This window comes from Podarcis vaucheri, assembly GCF_965113315.1.
Source record: "Podarcis vaucheri genome assembly, chromosome: 12".
Classification (NCBI taxonomy): Eukaryota; Metazoa; Chordata; class Lepidosauria; order Squamata; family Lacertidae; genus Podarcis; species Podarcis vaucheri.
This window is the reverse complement of record NC_138750.1, coordinates 29,304,022-29,326,395: the sequence shown is the minus strand read 5'-3', so window position 1 is coordinate 29,326,395 and position 22,374 is coordinate 29,304,022. Positions and strand designations below refer to the sequence as shown.

Sequence of the window (22,374 nt, the reverse complement as noted above, 5' to 3'; positions counted from 1 at the left end):
GGTTACCACCACAACTCCTGCCTCAACCCCTCCTTTCTGTAATGTATGCATGATGTCAACCCCTTCTGTAATGTATGCATGATGTCAACCCCTCCTTTCTGTAATGTATGCATGATGTTTCTGGGGGTGGGCTTGACCTAGAGGAGGGGAATTTCAAAAGTTTTTATAAGGTCTGGCACACCATCTTTCTGGGTCTTTCCTCTCTCTTGCAAGTGAAGGGAATACCCTGTTGCAACAGTTCAATAAAGGCCAAGCCTACAGGCTGCTGTTTTGCTCCAAGTTATCCTGGTTGGTGTCTTTACTTTTTGTCCAAGGGAGCCCTCAGATTTTTCCGTTAACACCGCCAGAGTGGTACCTATTTATCTACTTGCACTTTGACGTGCTTTGGAACTGCTAGGTTGGCAGAAGCTGGGACCGAGCAACGGGAGCTCACCCCATCGCGGGGATTCGAACTGCCGACCTTATGATCTGCAAGTCCTAGGCTCTGTGGTTTAACCCACAGCACCATCTACGGGGACAACGGAGCGGAGCCTCCGGCAGGCAGCGCACACCACAGACCGGCCAGTGCTTTTCCTGTGTTCTGCCGAGCCACCTCCTTTACGAAAGAGGCGTATCTCTACAATCCGGAGTGTTTCTATACTGGGCGACTGAGCGACCCACCCTCCTCGGGAAGACCCGAGCTGCTTTGACACGCTTCAGGGACCAACCTGCCCACATCCACACATGCGCACCTGGCGCCTACCCACAACTCTCCACCTCCTCGCGTCCCCCGCTCTCATTGTCTCGGGCGGGTCGTGCGCTTCGGCGTGACGTCACGGCGCGCCGGCTCCTTCTTTGTTTACCTCTCCCACCCGCTGAATCTTCGCCGGCTCCCGAGAAGGGGCGGACTTGTGTTGGCGGACAGCGAGTCCGCGAGCTGCCTCCTGATTGGCCAGGGGAGCCTATATTTGGGGCTGTAGGAAGAGGGCCTGCAACTGCTGGGCGGAGGGAGACCCTTTTCTTCCGCAGAGCGAGGCCGGGGCTGCCGCTTCGCGTTGGCCGTTGGAGCCTGGCTGACTGCCGTTTATGACCGGGCGTCGGTTGGGGAAGCCTTCGGTTCGTCGCCGGCGAGAGGGAGGCGAGGGAAGGGGAAGGGAGCATGGCGGCCTCGGCGTCGGAGAAGAGCAACAAGAAGAAGACGGAGAAGAAACTCGCCGCCCGGGAAGAAGCCAAATTGCTGGCCAGCTTCATGGGGGTCATGAACACCATGAGGAAGCAAGTAAGGCGGGGTGGGGGGTGACCGGCCTCCTATAGGGCTCTTTGACCTCTGGGGTCCAATAGGAACATGTTTATATATATATATATTATATCTCCCCCCCCCCATGGTGTTGACCACGAGCCTGGCACCCGGGCATTTGTGAGCCCGGAGGAGTTGTAGGAGAAGAAACCCATGGCAGGGGGGACACAGCTAACACAAAGTGCTTGGCATTGTTTTGTTGCTGTTTGCAACAGTCCTGTAAAGTAGGCCAGTCAGGACTCCCTTATTGCAGAGGTGGAGGAAGGCTGACGAGGCTCACGGATGACGCCTTGCCTAAGAATCAGAATTGTAGAGTTGGAAGGGACCCCAAGGATCATCTACTCCCACCCCCTGCAATGCTGAAATCTCAGCTAAGCGTCTGTGACAGATGGGCATCCAACCTCTCCAAGGAGAGCCCACAACCTCCCAAGGGAGGCTTTCACTGACAGATCTTACTGTCAGGAAAGTTTTTCTGTGTGTTGAGAAGGAATCTCCTTTCTTGTAACTTGACTACCTGATGAGTTCCTGTTAGAGGCGAGATTTGAGAGCAGCCTTGAGATTTGTAGTGCAGTCCCTTATATTTGGGCACTACCGTGCTGCAATGGATCTCTGGTACACAGAGCAGTTGATGTGAAGCCAAGACCACCCGGTTGCATTCTTTGCTCATTTATCTGGTGTAACTCTTTGTTGTTCCACCGACAAGGATGCACTGGGGAAAAATGAGAATATTCCCAACTTCTGTTACCCTGGCAAATGTGTAAACTTAATTCAGATTCATCTTCCTTTATCTCTAGCATATGTCACCCAAGTGGATAGTATTCTAGAGATACAGAAAGGTGATCACAACAGCATAGGACAGGCGTAGGAAAACTCGGCCCTCCAGATGTTTTGGGACTATAGCTCCCATCATCCCTAGCTAACAGGACCAGTGGTCAGGGATGATGGGAGTTGTAGTCCCAAAACATCTGGAGGGCCTAGTTTGCCTGTGCCTGGCATAGGAGTTAATAGCTATCTTTTTGTGCAGGAAAGCTATTACCAGAACAACTGTTAACAGGCTGTAGGGGTTGGAGCGTTACAAATGTTGGCAAGCTGTAGTGGAAATAGTGGTTGGAGGTAACACCTTCACCTTCAACCCCCTTCCAGAAGGTATAAGTTAGTCGTGTGCTCAGTGAAGATGACTAGTGCATGACTATGAAACAGGGGTGAAAACTGCTAGTTCAATCGTGCACTTAACAGATGTGTTTGGGTAGTACTAGTCTACTGATCTATGAGGCTTAATATTTGCCTTGCTAACCTGTGGCTTGTATTCACCTTTTGCTCAGAGTAGACCTATTACAATTAATCCTAAGTAATGGACATTAATTTCAATGGGTCTACACTGAGTTGAATGCAACCAATTTTCTTCATAATCTGCTTTAGTGGTGATTTGTATGTCATTATTTGCTAGAACTGCCACTGTACCAATTTTAAGATCTATTACATATTTTAGCTCGGTAACAGCTTTGCTCTTGTTCAGTTGCCTTGAGGTGCTTATCTATATTTCAAGTTAAAAATGCTACACACATTTGCTAATATTCTAGCAAATATAAACACTTAAATGGTAGTCTTTCTCCCAAATAGTTGGAGGTCTAAATGGAGACAACTGGAAAATATTAAGTTTCCTTCATTGTCATTTCCACAACAGAGAAAAATAATTGTCAATGTCTTTCTTTTTCTACCTTTTCTACCTTTAGAAATTAGTTCAGCAGCTTTTAAATGACAGAATAATGAAAGCATCCATTAAGGTATACACAGAGAGTACTTTTTAGGAACCTGGTCTCATTTAAACGCTACTTAACTAACACATTAGTCACTCTGCTATTTTGGTCTATTGTGGAAATGACAATAAAGAAGCAAATGTTCAAGTTGTTTCTATTTAGACCTCCCATAAGCATTTGGGACAATGAGTGCTATTTTAAGTATGTGTTGCTGGCTACAGTATTAAGCCTGCAATCTTCTACATGCTTACCTGGAAGTAAGCCCTATTAAACTAACTAAGAATTATTTCTGAGTAGATAGGCATAGCTTTACAATGTAGGGTTTGCCAAACTGTATGCAAAAATCTCACATACTTGGAGCTGAAGAGCAGCAAAATTGTAATTGTTCATATTGTAAATGTAATTTAGTTACAAGACCAGAGTTTGAATTCCTGCCGCTATGAAGCTCAATGGATGAACTTGGGCCAGTCATTGCCTCTCAGCCTAACCTATTTCACAGGGTTGTTATGAGGATTAAATGAGGATAGGAAGAAGCCTTGAGCTCCTTTGAAAAATGGTGATTTTGTCTTCAATAGTGTTTGTTGTACATTTCTGTAGCAAAAAATAAGACTTTCTACACATTTCTCTGAAATTATGAAATATTACATGTTTTGTCATCATTTTGACTTTTTTGTGCTAGAAAACACTCTGTGATGTCATTCTCATGGTCCAGGAAAGGAAGATCCCAGCTCATCGTGTTGTACTTGCTTCAGCAAGTCACTTCTTTAACTTGATGTTTACCAGTAAGTCTTCAGCTACTCAACTTCTACTGGTTTAAATCATCATCATCATCTACTGACCAGCAGTGTTCAAAATTAGCCAGGAGCATTTTGCTACTGGCACGGGTTCAGTTGCGACTATGTGGAGATTTCTGGGCTCCAGGTTGGCGACCGCAATTAAAAAACCTCTGCCTTAGTCCATAATTAATACAATTTCCACTGTGTGTGTTTCTCTTTCTTGCATACTGGGACAAGTGGATTGTTGTAAGAGCAAGCTACAGCCAAGCAGTTAGTTGAAATCATAGAATTGTAGTGTTGGAAGGGACCTCGAGGGTCATTTAGTCCAACCCCTAGCAGATAAGACATTCCATTGTGGTAACGGCAACCTGCAGTAGATTCAAGGTACCATTTGGCAACAAGCTTATGTACTGAGTTGATAACATTGCAGGCCTGAAAAGAAAGGCAGATTTGGTTTGATAACATATAAGTAGAAACTCTTGAATCTTGTCCAGTTATCTTTACAGTGATATTTCTTCCTTGTCTTTCATCTCTGTTGCTGGACCAACTGTCAGCCCAAGTGCAGTTTAGTAGCACCATGCAGGAGAACAGCTTTAAGCCAAACCATGGCTTAGCATGAATATACTGTCTCCCAAGAAGACGATTGCAGCCACTTTGCTTCTTCCTAGGCTTTTTAGGTTGGTACAGCAGCTAAACCAAGATTTGGCTTAGTGTGTCATCCAACCCCTGGATCATAGTTCAGGTCTCTCCTCAATCATGACTTGTAGCCAAAGGACAAGCTTTGGCCACAGATGATGCTTGAGGACAGGTGTTAACAACAGCCCCAGATTCAGACAACAAACTTAGCAAAAACATGGCTTAACTGCCACCGCACTGACCTAAAATGTCTAGGGAGGAGTAAAGCATCCATGGTCTCGGTGGGAGCCAGTATGTATGTGTGGTCACAGTAAGCCACACAGTGACTTACCATGTCTTACATGTGAACCAGTGAAGCCACTGATTTTCCACTTGTCTTCCTAAAACTCTCTCTCACATGCAGTCAGTATATAATAAGACTTGCCAAAAATACACCTGCTTCAGAGAGACTGGCATATTTGCGACCTCCAAGCTTAATATTTAAATGTCTTTAAAAATGGGCTCTAGAGGAAAAGAAGGTGTCCTCTTTTTATCTAACTTTAGGTGCAGATGTTTCTAAGGTCAGAACTCATTCATACCACACTAATTCATCTTTTCTAATTAAATGTTTTGGAGAATTTTCCTGTAGAGGTAGAGTTCTGCAGCTTTGTCTGCAATTTGAGAATACCATGGTACTAACTTAAGTGCAGTGCACTGAAGTGTGACTAGGATTAGTCTGTTTTTTCTTAATTTTTTACATCAAGGATAGGGAAACCTGTAGTCCTCCAGATATTCTTGGACTGTCTCCCATCAGCCTCAGCTGGCACAGCCAATAGTGAGGGATGATGGGAGTTGTCCAACAGGAAGGCCACAGGTTCCCATTCCTACCTTGTGCTGGGTTGAAATGTATGTAAGACTGGGATGTAGTTTTGTGAGACCAGAAGTTCTTGATACACCTATTCTTAGTGTACTTGTTTTTCTGTAAATAAGATTTCTATAAGTAATACAGAATTAGGAAAACAGTTGTTAATACATTTAAATCTAGATACCAGCTTGGTCAATTCTAGGTTCTGTTGCTCGTTTTGTAACTGATCTCTGCAATTGTCTTGAAGTTCGCTTAACAACTTCCATTGCAACTGTCCCCCCCCCCTTAAATTAGAGCAGCAGGTCCTTTGAAATGTGGGTGCAGGGGTGGAATTGTTGTTCAGGTTAGATGATGGTGTTATGTATCTAATTGCAGCAAATATGATTGAATCAAAGTCTTACGAAGTGGAGTTAAAAGATGCAGAGCCAGATATTATTGAGCAGCTTGTGGAGTTTGCTTATACTGCAAGGTAGGTTTATTTATAACTCTTAATATCTGCCCATCAGATAGCTTCATGTGAAGCCCAGAAAAGCTGTTAAGTGAATTAATGCTATTTTAATTATTTGTTCAACAGGTATTACTGTATCTGCCTGTAACATACTGTGTTGCTGTTCTAGTGGTTGAAAACCCTAATTTAATCTAGCTATGTGTATTATCATGTTCCCAGTTCTTGTTGAATGTTTTGGTCATAGTAATGTTGCTACTTTTTTCAGAATTTCCGTAAACAGCAACAATGTCCAGTCATTGTTAGATGCTGCAAATCAATATCAAATTGAACCTGTGAAAAAAATGTGTGTGGACTTCTTAAAAGAGCAAGTTGATGCTTCAAATTGTCTTGGTAAGATGGCACTCTCTATATTGTTTCTAAGAACTCTTGATATATTTCAAAATTGGCGCTTTGGGTCCTTGATTATTTCATTTTTAGGACAGTCTTGCTAATGATACATTTCATGTATTCTACTGGAAAACAAGTTTTATGATTTGAAAATGTATTTGTCATGTGTATAGTACTGCTACAGTGCCTGCCACCTCTGATTAGCTTTCAGATAAGCCAGACTAAACTATTGTCTTCTATAGAATGTGACTACTGTTAAAGTCTTTCTTCCAAGTTGCTAACATGACATCATTGTCTCTCTAGTACTTAGAGCATGACAAATTCATAGATTTCATCAATTATGTTACTTCTCAAGATAACTATTTGGGTCATTATTTTTGCCACTGAAGAGAAAAAACGTATATTAAATTATTAATAACATGGTATTTCACATTAAAACGAAATGGGCAGTATTCTGCTCTATCAACAGAAACTCTGCGCAAGGGGGCTTCCCCTCCTCTACTTCTCCCACGCCTGCCCAGAAACTGGCTGGAGGGAATTGGGATAACCCCCAGAACAGTAAAAGGGTGGGGGCAAGAGTGAGTGTTCCATCTATCAAGCTGCAATGCTTGTGCAAATGTAACATTCGTAAGAGCACAAAGTTTAATTCCAACCAATATGCTTTTTCATGAATTTTAAACATCTTTTCATAATCTTTTACTATCTTGCACTAGGTATAAGTGTGTTAGCAGAGTGTCTTGACTGCCCAGAGCTCAAGGCTACTGCAGATGACTTTATCCACCAGCATTTCACAGAGGTTTACAAGACAGATGAGTTTCTGCAGCTAGATGTTAAACGTGTAACACATCTCCTGAATCAAGACACGCTAACTGTAAGAGCAGAAGATCAGGTGAGGGTCCAGTTTCATAGCTATTTTAGTCTTGCCTCTGAAATAAGGCTTTTTTTAAGCTATCTTGCTGTAAATATGCAATCTGTGTGGAAACATTTCCTGTAAAAAGTGGAATGCAAATAATTGCTGGCAGAACTTTTAGTACCTGTATGAGTTTCCAACCAGATTCTCCAGCTTTTCAGGTCTCATCTCCCCATGAAGTCCAATGACTTAATGGAGCAGCCTTCAAAGTGGCATGGGGAGTTGTAATGTGAAAAACAGAAGGGCCTCAAATATAGGAGTGCTTAACTGCATCAAAACTAAAGGATCAGTATTTGATTAATTTTTGGCAGGAAAAAAGGCTGGAACATCAGGTGCTTGAAGTAGGAGTCACTATAGTATCCTATATTTTTTATGAGAAATGCAGTTAAAAAAGTGTCCTCAAGGAAAGATTTGTCCCAAAACAGATTGAGACTTTCTGGCATCTGGTATTTTTTCCTCCTTTTTGCTATTTGTGGCGTTTTCTCAGTTTTGTAGTTGGTTTTCTGTCTCGTTCTTGTATATCATGATGTAATGTTTGACAGTTGAAGCGACTCTTTCTAAAAACATTGAGAGTAGTTACTATGAAGGACCAAATGGTATTAGCATAGCTACTACTATATCTGGGATTTTTCCACATTATCTAATTGCTTCAAGAAAGTGTAAACTTTCACTGAAACAAAGTTAGATCCTTTCAGTGTGGTGGATCACATTTAGTTTGGGGGGACATAAAAATTGTTTCAGTGGCTGAAATATGTTAGAAGTAAAATTTTATTTTCCAAGTAAGTGGCAGCCCTGTAAGTTATTTCACTCCAGTTTACACATGCATGTTCACTTTGCAATAATTATCATAAAATAACTTGGTCTATCTTAGTTCAGCTGTTGCTTGTAGTTTCACAACTCTGAATAGTCATGGCTCTGAATTTTTTTATCTCAGGAGATCAGAAGCAGCTTTTAAATTTGGGATTTCTTCTTAGCCATTCCTGAATGAGGGACTTAAACCCATCTAACTGGCAATATAAGGTATAGCAAGTAATTATTTTTAAAAGCCCTTTGAAGATCCTAAATTAGACTTCCTTTTTGTAACAGCTGAGCTATCAATTTCCTGGTTCTATAGATGGCTGCTACTGTAAGTACACAGATGTATTTTTCTTTCTTATTTCTAGGTTTATGATGCTGCCGTCAGGTGGCTGAAGTATGACGAGCCAAACCGTCAGCCTTATATGGTTGACATTCTTGCTAAAGTCAGGTTTCCTTTAATTTCAAAGAATTTCCTCAGTAAAACAGTACAAGCGGAGCCACTTATCCAGGACAACCCTGAGTGCCTCAAAATGGTTATCAGTAAGTTTATCTTCCATGTTGTCTCAACTCTCTGTAAAGTTTTTCTTTAAGAACTGCTTATTCCATTTAAATGCATTTTAGCATGTAAATACAAAAGAAAGGTAGGATTAACCCTGTTCTCTCTGTGCCAGGAAGCTGAATCAAAGCTGACTAGTACCTAGCGGCATTCTATTTCCTGCAGTTAGAACTACCGTATTTTTCGCTCTATAAGACGCACCAGACCACAAGACGCACCTAGTTTTTGGAGGAGGGAAACAAGAAAAAAAATATTCTGAATCTCAGAATCCAGAACAGCAAGAGGGATCGCTGCGCAGTGAAAGCAGCAATCCCTCTTGGTGTTCTGGCTTCTGGGATAGCTGTGCAGCCTGCATTCACTCCATAAGACGCACACACACTTCCCCTTACTTTTTAGGAGGAAAAAAGTGAGTCTTATAGAGCAAAAAATACAGTATGTCTAATAAATTGCAGACTATGTGAGCTTCATGGTCCAGAGTCTCCCAACTTCAAAAATCTCATTTGTGTGTCACAGCCTTGAACAGTGGATACCAAAATAAGGAAACACCTTGTTATGGGACAGCTTTGAGCAGTTATGGGTCACTTCAGAGTTTCATAAAATTATAAGAGCCTGCTGGATCAGACCAGTTGCCCATCTAGTCAAGCATCCTGTTCTCACAGTGGCCAACCAGATGCCTATGGGAAGCCTAACAGCAGGAGCTGAGCACAAGAGCGGTGTCCCCTCCTGCAGTTTCCAGCAACTAGTAGCATACTGCCTCCAATTGTGGAGGCAGAGCATAGCCTTTGTGGTTAGTGATAGCCTTATCCTCCATACATAACCATAGTTTAAAGCCATCCAAATTGGTCACCATCACTGCCTCCTGTGGGAGTGAAGTCCATAGCATAACAGTGTACTGTGTAAAGGACTACTACTGTCTGTCCTGAATCCTCAGTATTTAGCTTCATTGGTTGTCCATGAGTTTGTGTTATGAGATGGGGGGGACGGACTTATTTGTATCCACTTTCCCCATACCATGGTTCATCTTATACACTTCTATGTCACCTCTTACTTGCTTTCTCTCTAAACTAAAGAGGCCCCAATGCTGCAACCTCTCCCCCCAGGGGAGTTGCTCTATCCCCTTGATCACGGTTGCCCTTTTCTGAGTGCAATTGCACCATTGATTTGTATAACAGTAGTTCTGCTGGTACAGTAGTTTTCCTGGTGCTTGTCGAGTGATACTCTGGGCTCCAAGCACCCATTGAAGCAGGCAGCCCAGCTTGCATGTTGAGCACACTGCTTTATGGAAGTGCGTCGTGAGCAACTTACAATCACCAGAAGCCTTCCACATTTGCTATATCAGGAAGATTTTGGGCAACACATGACAGGACAGAATCTCAAAAAAGGATGTGCTCTCCCAAGCCTACATTCCCAGCACTCCTGTCTCAGTGGCTTGGTCATGTCCACAGAATGGAAGATGGCAGGATCCATGCCATCGTGCTCTACAGGGAGCTGGCTTCAGACACCAGGCCCATTAGCAGACCAACTCTGTGTTACAAGAATGACATGAATGATGGCAGTATCAATCCCACAGCGTGGAAATCCCTTGGAGATGACCGAGTACCTAGAGACAGTCACGTCAGCACAACCAGTCAGCAACAAAACATGTCTCTCCTGCATCAGTCTCTTACAGCCACAGCAGACATCGTATCTCTCCAACGGTTTGACTTCACCCCTAAGGGCACACTCCTCCATTGTCTCCTGAGATAGATGCCAACAACTACGGTGAACATAGTCCTCCAGTGTTTAAAGGGCTTCACCTATCTTTGTTTGCTTTTGAGCGTAATTGAATTCTTTTGTTTGCCCTTTAAACCCTATATGGTCTGGGACCAGGGAATCTGGAGGACTGCATCTTCCCCATTATATCAATTTAGATTTCCCAAGATCTGACTCATTTTCCCCACCACTTAATAATAGTAGAAGGCCTTCTCTGTGTTGGCACCTTGGTTGTAGAATTCCGTCAGCTACAAGTTCAAGTTTGTTTGTCTTTGTGCCCTTGTGCACTTTTTGTTGCAGCTGGAGTGAAGATGAAGAAAGTGCTCTAGGATTTTTCTGTTATCCGCATGTCCTATTTGGATGAGTGGGGGGATGGCAGCAATGATCCTGGGAATCCTGTACAAAGACAAGTATAATCAGCATCTTCCTTCCCCCTTTCCTTCTGTTGATTACTGCAGCCATGGGTTGGTGGCTAGCCAGCATCCATCCACCTTTCACCTAACCCCAGGAAAACACCCCCACCAAATCAACCCTCCCTCCTCTTTGCTAAAGTAACTTATTTCAATAAACTGGGCCTCACTTTTAAGATGCAAAATAGAAGATACCAGAGTATTCATTACCAAAGGCCACCTTAATACCTGAAAAAAATAGTTATTGGAAGGATCAGTATGCCTTTAAAACCAGCTCGTATGTTTCAGATTTCTTAGGCTTCAGATATAATTGGTAAGAACATTAATATCTATACAAAAATAGCCTGAGTAATGACATTTCTCTCAGCTGTTGAAGAACAGTAAACCTACGCACCACCATCTGTGTCTTCAATGCAGATCCGGGCTGCTTCTCAAGTATATGCTAAGTAAAAACAAAGAAAAAGAAGGAAAGATTGGATAAAACCTTTAAGCTGTGTTCTTATTTAGGTGTAGTGAGAAATATTTCATAGATACTAAGCTTTGATTATTTAAAACATATTGGATGTTGATGTTTCTTCCGAGTGTATTTGATGACATACTCAGTGGCATAATATTCCAAGAGGTTTATTCCATGGTAATCAGTTTGTCTCACTGTACAGGTACTTTATACATATCAGTGAATATAGAAACATGTTTTAAAGACACTTCATCATTTTTTTTGTGGCAGCCTTTCTGTATTTCAGAGGTTGCATGTGATTTTTGAAAAATGGTTAAAAACAGACTTATTTTTTCCCTCCTCTTTAATTTTTGTCTAAACAAAATTTTTGAAAACAGAGATTTCTCTTAGAATTACATGGAATCATTGTGTATACCTTCTGGTTTAGGTGGCATGAGATACCATCTGCTTTCTCCAGAGGACAGAGAAGAGTTGGTGGATGGCACTCGCCCGCGAAGAAAAAAGCACGATTACCGCATTGCCTTGTTTGGTGGCTCACAGCCGCAGTCATGTCGGTATTTTAATCCAAAGGTAGCTCTGATCTTTCAGAATTTCAACAGATAGTGTGTAGCCGAAAAATTCATCATCTCTTTCATTATATAACCAGTTTCATCACTACAGATATAGATATGAGAATAGATATAAAATTAGTTTGTTCTTGCACTTGTGAGATTTCACAAAACAAGCGTTTTTGTTGTTAAATTGTGGGAGGACAGGTTGTAAGGAACAATGTAATAAGGGATAGCTAGATGATACAGGGAACTTTCTGTAGTGCAGAGCTATTTTGAGGTTTTTGAGGTTTCTATGGCAACTTTAATGTTTCTTACACTTACGTATGGACTTTCATTGTTGCTAGAAATAGATTTCTATTTTGTATAGTCGTTTATAAATTAAAATCCCCAAATAGTTGATCATTATTAAAGTAACAAATTTGAATCCTGTGAAAACTCACATGGGGAAATGGGGAAAACTGGTCTGAGAGAGGAAGTATGTCCTCCAAGCCCAATAAATCCCCCTCTTGTGATCCTTTCAGCAAATGGAGTAGTCTGTCAGAAGGATGCTTTGTGGGAGTGAAGGCCCCTCTTATTTGAACAACCTAAAAGTGAGCATTAGTTACTTGTTTCATGGCTTTCAGAATCCTTGCTGTGGTGCCTCAGCAATGTCTATTGGGGTGGGAGTTACTTGCTTGCTATCTTTTGAATATGTTCTGTCAGCCTCTGCTAGTGCAAGATGTTGCTGGACTAGAAAGCTATAATGATTATTGACTATATTTTTAAATGTCAGTTTTTTCCAACTCACTGCAATTCAACATATTGGCAGATAAATGCTCTATCAGTTGTTTTAAAATATATTTTCATGTGACTAATTGCACCCAGATTGAGAAAAGCACATGAATGAACATCCCATTGAGATAGTGCAGGTAAATAGAATCTTGTTTAGATGATCATCTTATTTATACCTGAGGTTTTTGATACAACAGGGGATACACAGGGATGCTGGCTCAGGCAATATTATTATGATTATTAATTAATTAAATTTATATACCGCCCTATACCCACAGGTCTCACGGTTCACAAGATAAAATTACAATATAAAAACACACAATACATAAACAAAATATAAACATAAACAGCTGAAGAACCCCATAAAACAGTTTAAAACATTTTTTTAAAAAAAATAAAAAATTACAATTAAAAAGCAGTTTTAAAGAATGTAGTGTTCTCTTGTACTTTGACTGTGATGTGGCTAGGACCTTACTGCTTTTTGCTGCTTTTTGTAACTATCTGGTTCTTGGAATGTGCATTAATTTCCATTAATTTATCCCAGTTGCTCAAATTTGGCTGTGTTTGTATACATGTTTCAACCCTACTGATGACTCTGCTGGTGTTTTTTGCAGCACCATTAGTAGTTTATTACAGGTAAACCAATTGAAGATACATTATATATCATTTGTAGCATGGAGAATGAGCTCTTTGTTGCCATGACAACAATTTTTCCCCAGTTCTATTTTATCTGATTCTATTCCTTAAGATCTGCTATTTTCTTCTAAACACTTCTTTGTATTGTTCTGTTCTCTTTCTTGACTCCATTTATCTATTGAATTTTAAAATCAAGCCAACTAATAACAGCCAGGAGTTTCTCAAAACAGATTCTCAGTTGGTTACTTTTGCCCTCCTCTCCTCCCCTATCCTCCAGTTAATTATTGTTGATGCCCCAAGTGTAAGGAAGATGTGAAGATAACACATTAACATAATTAATCTCTGCAAATGGGTGTGAAGGAAGTTTTCAATAATTATGATGTTGTCTGAGCAGTGTGTCCGCTGCAGACAGGATTCCACCTATAATAAAACAGTGGTAAAGACGGTAACAGTGGCCTATTAGATCTAAGCCCCATTTTTTTCAACACCCGCTGTAATATATGCAAACGAGTTTTCCACCGTTCCGTAAACTCACATTTATTTATTTATTTAAGATACCATACACCACTTTTCAGGCAGACATCATAAAGCGGTTTTCATAAAACATTAAAATCAATCAAAGCTATGCAGTGAAATAGCAAATACATGCTACAAGGGGAGAAAAAAAATTGTGAAAACTAAAACTCCTGTCAGAGGAAAATGGTTCCTGAATCAGCCTTGTAGTGGCAGTTGGTTGGGAAAGGCCACTCGGAGAATACCGGGAGCTAGATAGCAGACAGCTTTCCAGGCTCTTCTCCACATCGCTTCCCAACATACAAATGTGGTGTACTACTATTATCAAGGTACTGTCCATTTTTATAAAAGCCTAGTGGTTAGAGTGTTGGACTAAGACGAGGGGCATGCAAGTTGAAGTCCTTACTTCATTATAAAGCTTCTATGACTTTGAGAGTCACTATCTGTCAACCTAAATTGCCCCGCAACGTAATTTTGAGGGTAAAATGGACAGGGGGAAGAACCATGTATGCCACACCAGCTTCATTGGACAAATAAATAAGAATGGTCTCAGAATTCTGAAGAATTTACACAGCGCAGTATTCTCTCCCAAACCTCTATCTTTTCTCATACAGGATTACAGCTGGACAGACATCCGATGTCCCTTTGAAAAGCGGAGGGATGCAGCTTGTGTTTTCTGGGACAACGTGGTTTATATTTTGGGCGGCTCCCAACTTTTTCCTATAAAGCGAATGGACTGTTACAATGTTGTGAAAGACAGCTGGTATTCCAAGCTGGGGCCTCCAACACCTCGGGATAGCCTTGCAGCTTGTGCAGCAGAGGGTAAAATATATACATCTGGTGGTTCTGAAGTAGGTAAGACACTTGAAGGGTCTGCTGGTGGGTCTGTAAAGTAGAAGTCGTGTGTGGCATCCTAATGTTGTCATGGAATTTTACTTTAAAAAAGAAATGGCACTCGCTGCCAAAACTCAGAAGCCATCTTATCCAATGTGGGCCTTAAAACATAGAGCAAAAAACAAAAAAATCTGTGAACTGTATCCAACTAAGTTCTACTCTGAATACACTCTTTGAAATTAATGGACCTAAGTTAGTCATGCCCTGAATTTCAATAGGACTAGTCTTAGTATGACTTAGTATGACAGTGTATTTTTAGAAGGGATACTTGTCATGTCAGCTTCATTTAGCCACCTAAATCTGGAAATGAAAGTACTGTATATATCTGACATTTATCTGTAACTTACAGTACAGCTGGTACAGATAGCAAGAGTTCATGGTTTACCTCACCCCCAGGCTGCAACCCTATGTCCACTTGTATTTTTGTGGGACAGCTCAGAAAACACTACAGTTGGGACATCATAGATAGTGAGCATTTGCAGGGGATAATGAACATGTGTGGGATAGATTAAATGCCCACTAGTTCTTCCCTGCAAATTCATTTCTCCAAGTTTATGAGGCAAACTTGCTTCATAACGTGTATCTCTAGTACAGATCTATTGGACTGTTGCAGCAAGTGAAGCGCAGTCCACCTTTCCTAATGGTTTTGCCAGTTTGCGCTCACTATGGGGAAAGTGTCTTCCTTCTGTGGTTCTATCTTTGCTGCCATCTTTGCTTTGTGAGAGAAGGTCTCCAACCTTTTCGGTATTTATTCACGTTCAAAAAGTAAACACCAGTGCTCTGTTATGTGGCGTCTTTCTATCTAAGAAAGCCAGAGCAGGTAGCAAAGATTCAAACAACAAAAATAGTATAGCCAAAACCTAAAATGCCAAACTGAACACATTCATAGATTTAACATCAGCTAAACAGTAAAGCAGGAGCTGCTTCATTCTCTTCCTTCCATTCCTTAAGTGCTTGCCTGAAAAAAACTGGCTTGGAGCTGAAAGGATAAGACAGAGAATGCCAAGTCAACATCTCTGAAAGGGTATTGCAAAGTCTGAGCACCAGCACTGAGAGAGGAGTATACCAGGTATCCACCTGCTTAATCTCTGATACCAGGGCATTCAGAGCAGGACTGCGAGTAGTGATATCAGCAAATGGGCAGTTCCATGTGGATTATGCTATTGCTGCAAAGGAAGACTTTGTTCCCTGAATTGTATATATTTTAGATGCACATGGCACAGAAAAGAATTTTTTTTAAAGGATTATCAGTATCACAGGAAGGTTGCTTGTATATAGGATCACGTACCTTGTTTTGGAAAACATAACCTTAAAACCGTACAGCTTGAAGTGTCATGTGAAGCATTCAACTGCTGCACTAGAAGACAAATTACAACAATGACCTTATTGCAGTGTTACATGTAATTCATAGAATCTCCAAATATTCTCTAAATCAGGTTGCTTGTCTCTTTATTTAAAGGAAATTCTGCATTATATTTGTTTGAATGCTATGATACCAGAACAGAAAGTTGGCACACAAAGCCCAGTATGCTGACTCAGCGATGCAGTCATGGGATGGTAGAAGCAAATGGTCTCATATACGTATGTGGAGGAAGTTTAGGAAACAATGTTTCTGGAAGAGTCTTGAATTCCTGTGAAGTTTATGATCCAGCAACAGAAACGTATGTATTGATTTCAATCAATTTTATTGTGTGTTTAACCATCTACAGGCCAATTACACAAATGCAAATTCTTCTGGAGTGCCCTTCCCTGGCAGATTTGTGAGGCTCTTTCACTGCTTGCATTAGGAGGGCAGTTAAAACTTTTAAATCGGGTTTTAAAGCCTTTTAGATATTTCAGATGCTGTGAATTTTGTTTGTTGTTAATATTGTTCTACCGTTTATTATGTAATGTATTTTTATAAGGAGCAAGAGCTTTTAAGCAACCAAAATTAGCTTAGATCTGTGCTCCATTTTAACTGACAGTTCCTCTGGCATGCTTTCGCAATAGTAGAACTAAATCATAAGTTAACTATAAATTCCCTTCTCTGCAACTTTGGTATTTACCAAAAGAACTGCTCATAGTATGAAATTGAGTGAACGTGTTTTTAAAATTACATGCTTTAAATATTTTCAGGTGGACAGAGTTGTGTCCGATGCTTGAAGCCCGAAAAAATCATGGACTTGTGTTTGTGAAAGACAAAATATTTGCCGTTGGGGGACAGAATGGCTTAGGTAATTGATAATTTTTATTAAAATCTGCTGTGTCAGAGGTAAGATGTACAAATAATTGTGCCAGCTACAGCTTCTCAAAATTGGCCAGCCTTGGTTGGATGTGAGTTTCAAGTCAACTGACTGGTGAAGATTGTTGGACCACCAGCTTAGTGGCAGAATGAGCTGTGTGTCTGCATGTTTTTTAGGGTGGTTAGTGGAAGGAGTCTTGCAGTCATGCCTCACTACAAGAATGAATATGAGATGTTTGCTGTTTGACCAGACTTGTCAAGACCTGCAGTTTTGCTGTTAATGGTATCACATGTAGAGTATTGTTTAAAAATAAACACTTCTCTACCAGTACACTGTAATTTTACATACTCTCCCATATATGAAAGTCATCTACAAAGCATATATCCATAATGACTGGGATGACCTATAAAGGTAAAGGGACCTCTGACCATTTGGTCCAGTCGTGGCCGACACTGGGGTTGCAGCACTCATCTTGCTTTATTGGCCGAGGGAGCTGGTGTACAGCTTCCGAGGTCATGTAGCCAGCATGACTAAGCCACTTCTGGTGAACCAGAGCAGCGCACAGAAACGCCATTTGCCTTCCCACCGGAGCGGTACCTATTTATCTACTTGCACTTTGACGTGCTTTCGAACTGCTAGGTTGGCAGGAGCAGGGACCGAGCAACGGGAGCTCACCCCATCACGGGGATTCGAACCGCCGACCTTCTGATCAGCAAGTCCTAGGCTCTGTGGTTTAACCCACAGTGCCACCCGTGTCCGTGGGATTGTCCTATACATAGGGTTAAATACTATTTATATAGAAAATTAAAATAATTTCTCCTTAAAGCAGTGGAAATTGAGACTTTTAAGAGAACAATTATATACCTACGTACCTCAGAGTAAGTGCCATTGAATTCAATGGCAGTTACTTCTGTGTAGACATTTAGAAGGCTTGCACTGTAAATTTTGAATTATTATCACCCTGCGATAACTTTGATCTTGTTTTCAAACCTTGGATTTTGTTTCCTTTCCTCAGTTATTAAGTTCCAGATAATTTTAGATGCTAAATTTTTCAAACCATCCTTGCAGCTATTGCTTTTACTTCACCATACTAGAGGAAGTTCAATTTGGGAAGGATTCTGTATCTCAAGTGATCACTATGTTGGAAGTTTGAGAAATCATGGTTGATACTTATCCGTGTGTTTTCTTTTCTCTTTAAAGGTGGCTTAGACAATGTGGAATATTATGACATTAAAGTGAATGAGTGGAAGATGGTCTCTCCCATGCCATGGAAAGGTGTGACTGTAAAATGTGCTGCTGTGGGTTCCATAGTTTATGTCTTAGCAGGCTTTCAGGGTGTAGGTCGTTTGGGACACATCCTTGAATATAATACTGAAACTGATAAATGGATAGCCAACTCTAAAGTCCGTGCTTTCCCAGTGACCAGCTGTTTAATCTGTGTAGTTGATACTTGCGGAGCAAATGAGGAGACACTAGAAACATGAAGATTTCAGGATTGCTACTTATGATGTTTCTGCATTTCAATTTCATCTTGTCAAGATGTTGGTACTACAGAAATTTTTTTGATGAAATCCTTCACTTTATCTCCACTATGTGTATAAGGTGGATTTGCTTGTCAAAGCTTTTTTTTGGAAGTAACTCAAGAATCTACAACCCTAGATTGAAGACACATGAAGTTTCCTTAAGATGCATGTGTGCAGTTTTGCCACAAACTCTGCTAAGTATATTGTGAAATATTCCAACAAGAGATTATTTTTTTAGTAACCTTCATTTTTCAGAGTTTGAAATAATTAATATCTTCAGGTAGCAAAAATGAATGAAACAAACCCTATTAGTTGGAGTAACTTTGCTCAGACATCTGTTCTGCTGAAACATCTGTTCTACAAAGAGAGATACTGCATTACTTCAATGCAGGTCCCCCACAGGATGGTATCCAGTTACTGAGTGAAAAGTTACTGAGTGCTTTCTAACTATTTATGCACCTTCTTCTGGTACTGAGCAGGCTCAGATAACTAGGGGCATATCTTATATGAGCATCTTTCACACAACTGGAATGGTGACTGGCAACAGGCAGTTACTTCCTCCTCCATGTTCTTAATGCCATCTGTGCAAAGGTACAAACCTGTGGTATGTTTCCACTATGTCCTGTCCGCCATGTGCATGGGATATGATGCTTTTTCATTAGTGCATCTACTTCCTAAAATATTTACTGTGCAGATGAGGGTACAAACTGCACCTCTCTACAGGAGTCCTACCTAGACATACTAGAAGGCAGCTGTTCATTTACAGGAGAAAGTAAATGTGTTGTTAGGAATAGTTGGAGTGGAACTAAACTTGCCCAGGCAATTTCCATTCATTGGTTTTGTCCCTAATTGCAGTCTAATAAGTGTAGGGTAGCCGAAGTAAAACCCAGGAAATAAGTTTGTTTAGAATGTCTGTTCCTTCCAATTCCTTCTTCTCATTGGGGTAGATCAAAATTCATACCATTTTTTACATGCCTGATTTAATATGCATCTAAAGTTCCAAAAACTGCATAGTGTGTACTGTAAAAAGATTGACATAAGTTTACATGTGATAAAGTGAACGACTTATGACTTGTGCAAAAACACGTTTGGGATATAATATGTGCTTTAGGTTGAGAACATCCTATATTATTTAAAGTACATTTTTGTATACTTTGTAATACTGCCTTTAATACTATGTTAAAGTGATACACATACCTGCAGAGTGATGCAAGTCTAATATTTAAAATGACCATTTTTTCATGTTGGGTCTTTAAAAAAATTCTGAAGCACATTTTTTATATTATGTTTTAAAGTATTTCCCTCATCAAACCTTTTGCCAAAAATTGAATAATTTGATCAATAAGAAACTTAAATCTAGCAGATGCTAGTTTTAACTTTTTTGTTTTTAAAGGGGGTTCCCATATAGTGCACATTTAACTTCCATCAGTCCAAATATGGACCATCCAGTATGAAAACTCATTTTCCTTAATTCTAGATATATCCCTGTTACGTAACTAGACATTGTGTGACAAAACGGATTCATTGTCAGTTCTTAGTAAATGGACTCGGTGCAACAAGTTTTATTGGACCGTTTTTGTGTATTAACAAATAATGTATTGATAAACCTTGCCTACTGATTACTTTTGCTAAGTAGAAGCAATTTTTTTGGAAACATACCTCAGTGAGGCTTGTTGTCAGTAAACTTTGTTAAATAAATATGTTTTTCTTAAGGTGGTCATGAAGTGTTCATTTAATAGTCCATGTTAAAATATGTGAAGAGACTTTATTTCCATAACCTGGACTATCTTTAGGGAAAATCAGTAGCATTATCTTTGGTAAGAAAAGATCTGTCAAATTTAATTTGGCTGGGAAGAGCCAGAAAGTTCCAGCCCTTTCCCAATTGTATTCTTCATTCAAGGAAAAGCTCATTCTAATATGGGAGTCCATATTAAAAGATAGAAAAGAAATCTAAGCAAATTTTATGAATAAACAAGTAGAGGAAGAAACTCTTTAAGGCAGCAATTTGTAGGGCTGACAATGAAGTAGTACATAGAATAGAATAAGGAATAGAATACTTGACAAGAGTGTCTGTTTTCAAATAGGCCTGCCTGTACATTAAGATTGATGTGGAATGCTGCCTTGACTGTGCCACATCTGCCTGGAATTCAATATGTGCCGACATGGAAAAAAGGATTCTTGTTACAGGTGCCTTGAATTCACTTGCTTCTCAAATACAAGTGGCACCAACTCTTGGTACCAGTTGAAGAGTAGTTCACCCAGGTGTTTGAGTAAATTTGCTGCCTATGATGATTTTATTGGTTTTTGCATATTTTATTCTGCTGTTCTATTATGTATTTTTAATTTAACCTGCTTTTGAATTTTAGTAATAGTAAAAAAATACATTAAATAAAAAACCTAGAACTTAGGAGCAAACACATATCTGTGAGTGCTCTTATTGTACACTTTTCTCATTTAACAACCTTTTTGAATGCTGCCAATAGAGTTGTGAGGAATAGAAATCAAGGTGCATGAAGGTTACGGTACTTTCAAGTGTGTGTTAGCATTGGAAGTAGTAGATATGGAAGCCAACTTCCAGTGCACATTGCTTTTCATTAAGGTTAATCTCTGCTATTTCATACCGTTGTTCTTTGACAGCTGAAGGCGTGGTTTGAAAAAGACACCTATCTAAACTCTAGTGTAAGTTAAGAAGTAGAGGGGTAGATATCGAAAAATTAAACCTAGAACAACAGACACTGCTCTTTGGACATTTGTGAAGTGATTGCTGCTGGGAAATGGTTCCTATCATTTGGAGTCTCCAAAGAAGAAAAAGCAAGTAAAGACAAGGTACAACTTTAAGAAAAGAGAAAGAGAATCACATTGACACACTCACATCTCTATTTGGATTTAGAGTCAAAATGAAATGACAAAATGTTGATGTATAGTCTTATTTCTATATTACTGTTCAGGGCTCTTAATGTGAACTTAGTCACACGTGATCTTTGGATGAAGGGTGGCATATAAATTTAATAAATAATAAAGAAATAAGTAAGAACCACCCTACTGCCTTGGCATAAAAGGCTCATCTAGTAGGCAATAGCCACTGGGAATCCTAAGTAGTCCCATGGGCGTAGCCAGGATTTATGTTGGGGTGACAGGCTTTAAGTTAGTGGGGCAGAACCTTAGTTACTTAGTATTTTTTGCAGATAGGTAGCCGTGTTGGTCTGCCATAGTCAAAATAAAAAAATTCCTTCCAGTAGCACCTTAAAGACCTAACTAAGTTAGTTCTTGGTATGAGCTTTCGTGTGCATGCACACTTCTTCAGATACACTGAAACAGAAGTTGCCAGATCCTTCTATATATTGAGAAGGTGGGGAGGGGTATTACTCAGAAAGGTGGTGGGAATGGGAGATTGGCAGATAGCTGAGATGAGCCTGTTGAGGACTCTTATCTCATTATACATGACGAAGCCATTTCTCACCTTCTCACCCCTTGCCTTTTCCTGTAAGACCTATTACAGTCGTTAAGAGTCGTCAACAGGCTCTTTTATTTTTAGTATTTTTTATTGATTTACTTGATTTGGGGGTGGCACCAAACCCCCTTGGCTACACTCATGAGTAATTGCTTTCCAAAACCCCATAGCTGCCACACAAAGCAAATAGCCTTTGTGTGCTTTTGCTCTCCCGGAACAAGCATTCAGAGACCTAAGCGTCCCCTGAACCTGGAAAGTCACCATCAGGAGGAGAGTTAAGGGTGAGGGTGGAGGAATAAAACAAAAAGACACCTGTTCATGTGTTTTTTCTAGCTAACCCTGCAGCATTTGGGGGCTGACAGTGCACTATGACGTATAGTGCTTGCCAAATTTCTGTCATACACAGACTCTTAGCTCATCTGACGACGTCGGCTCTACGAAAGCTGACGGGTTCTGCCATCACTTAGCGCCGCGCTGCCGGGCTGCCTGCGGTCTTAACCCGCCGCCGCTTCCTCGTAGGAGAAGAAACCCCCACCGAATTCAACAGCCCCCGTTGCTGAGCAGACCTGGGCAGGAGGACGGCGCTGCCGCACGTCGTCTCCTCTGGAAAGTCACGCCATAGTTTGGAAGAGCCAGGAAACGGCGCTTCGAATCCTCGCCGCGGCTCCTCAACGGCCGTTCCCAACGGCTCTGCGCGCGCCGAAGCGGTTTGTTGTTTTTTCGTTTCCACCAACTGCCAGCGGGCTGCTGACGTCTTAGGAAAGAGCCGCTCGGAGAGGGCTCGCGCTCGCCCAGCGAGGCTGCTG

The 22,374-nt window shown here is 40.7% G+C and overlaps 1 protein-coding gene and 1 long non-coding RNA gene across 3 annotated transcripts; one reads left to right on the top strand and one right to left on the bottom strand.

Moving 5' to 3' along the window:
• Positions 1-538: 538 nt before the first annotated feature.
• On the top strand, positions 539-19,829 carry KLHL7 (kelch like family member 7). The gene is made up of 11 exons (XM_082193936.1): positions 539-1,258; positions 3,713-3,815; positions 5,665-5,758; positions 6,003-6,127; positions 6,838-7,013; positions 8,198-8,372; positions 11,435-11,577; positions 14,093-14,333; positions 15,832-16,033; positions 16,488-16,585; positions 17,795-19,829. The coding sequence occupies exons 1-11, from the start codon at positions 1,139-1,141 to the stop codon at positions 18,076-18,078; spliced, it is 1,761 nt and encodes a 586-aa protein (XP_082050062.1). The 5' UTR covers positions 539-1,138; the 3' UTR covers positions 18,079-19,829.
• On the bottom strand, positions 12,720-22,316 carry LOC309515816. 2 transcript variants are annotated; one of them, XR_014212658.1, is made up of 3 exons: positions 22,135-22,316; positions 15,661-15,729; positions 12,720-13,385 (listed from the first exon to the last, which is right to left on the bottom strand). It is a non-coding gene; the product is annotated as an uncharacterized lncRNA (long non-coding RNA). The 2 variants fall into 2 exon arrangements; XR_014212659.1 differs by lacking the exon at positions 12,720-13,385 and adding an exon at positions 13,501-14,198 and having other exon boundaries at positions 22,135-22,273.
• Positions 22,317-22,374: the final 58 nt, after the last annotated feature.

Bases quoted from the DNA above. Each gene is read 5' to 3' on its own strand.
- KLHL7 (XM_082193936.1), top strand. From the start codon at position 1,139: ATGGCGGCCTCGGCGTCGGAGAAGAGCAACAAGAAGAAGACGGAGAAG. The intron at 7,014-8,197 runs GTGAGGGTCCAG...TCTTATTTCTAG, and splicing joins CTGTAAGAGCAGAAGATCAG to GTTTATGATGCTGCCGTCAG. The intron at 14,334-15,831 runs GTAAGACACTTG...CTTTATTTAAAG, and splicing joins ATCTGGTGGTTCTGAAGTAG to GAAATTCTGCATTATATTTG.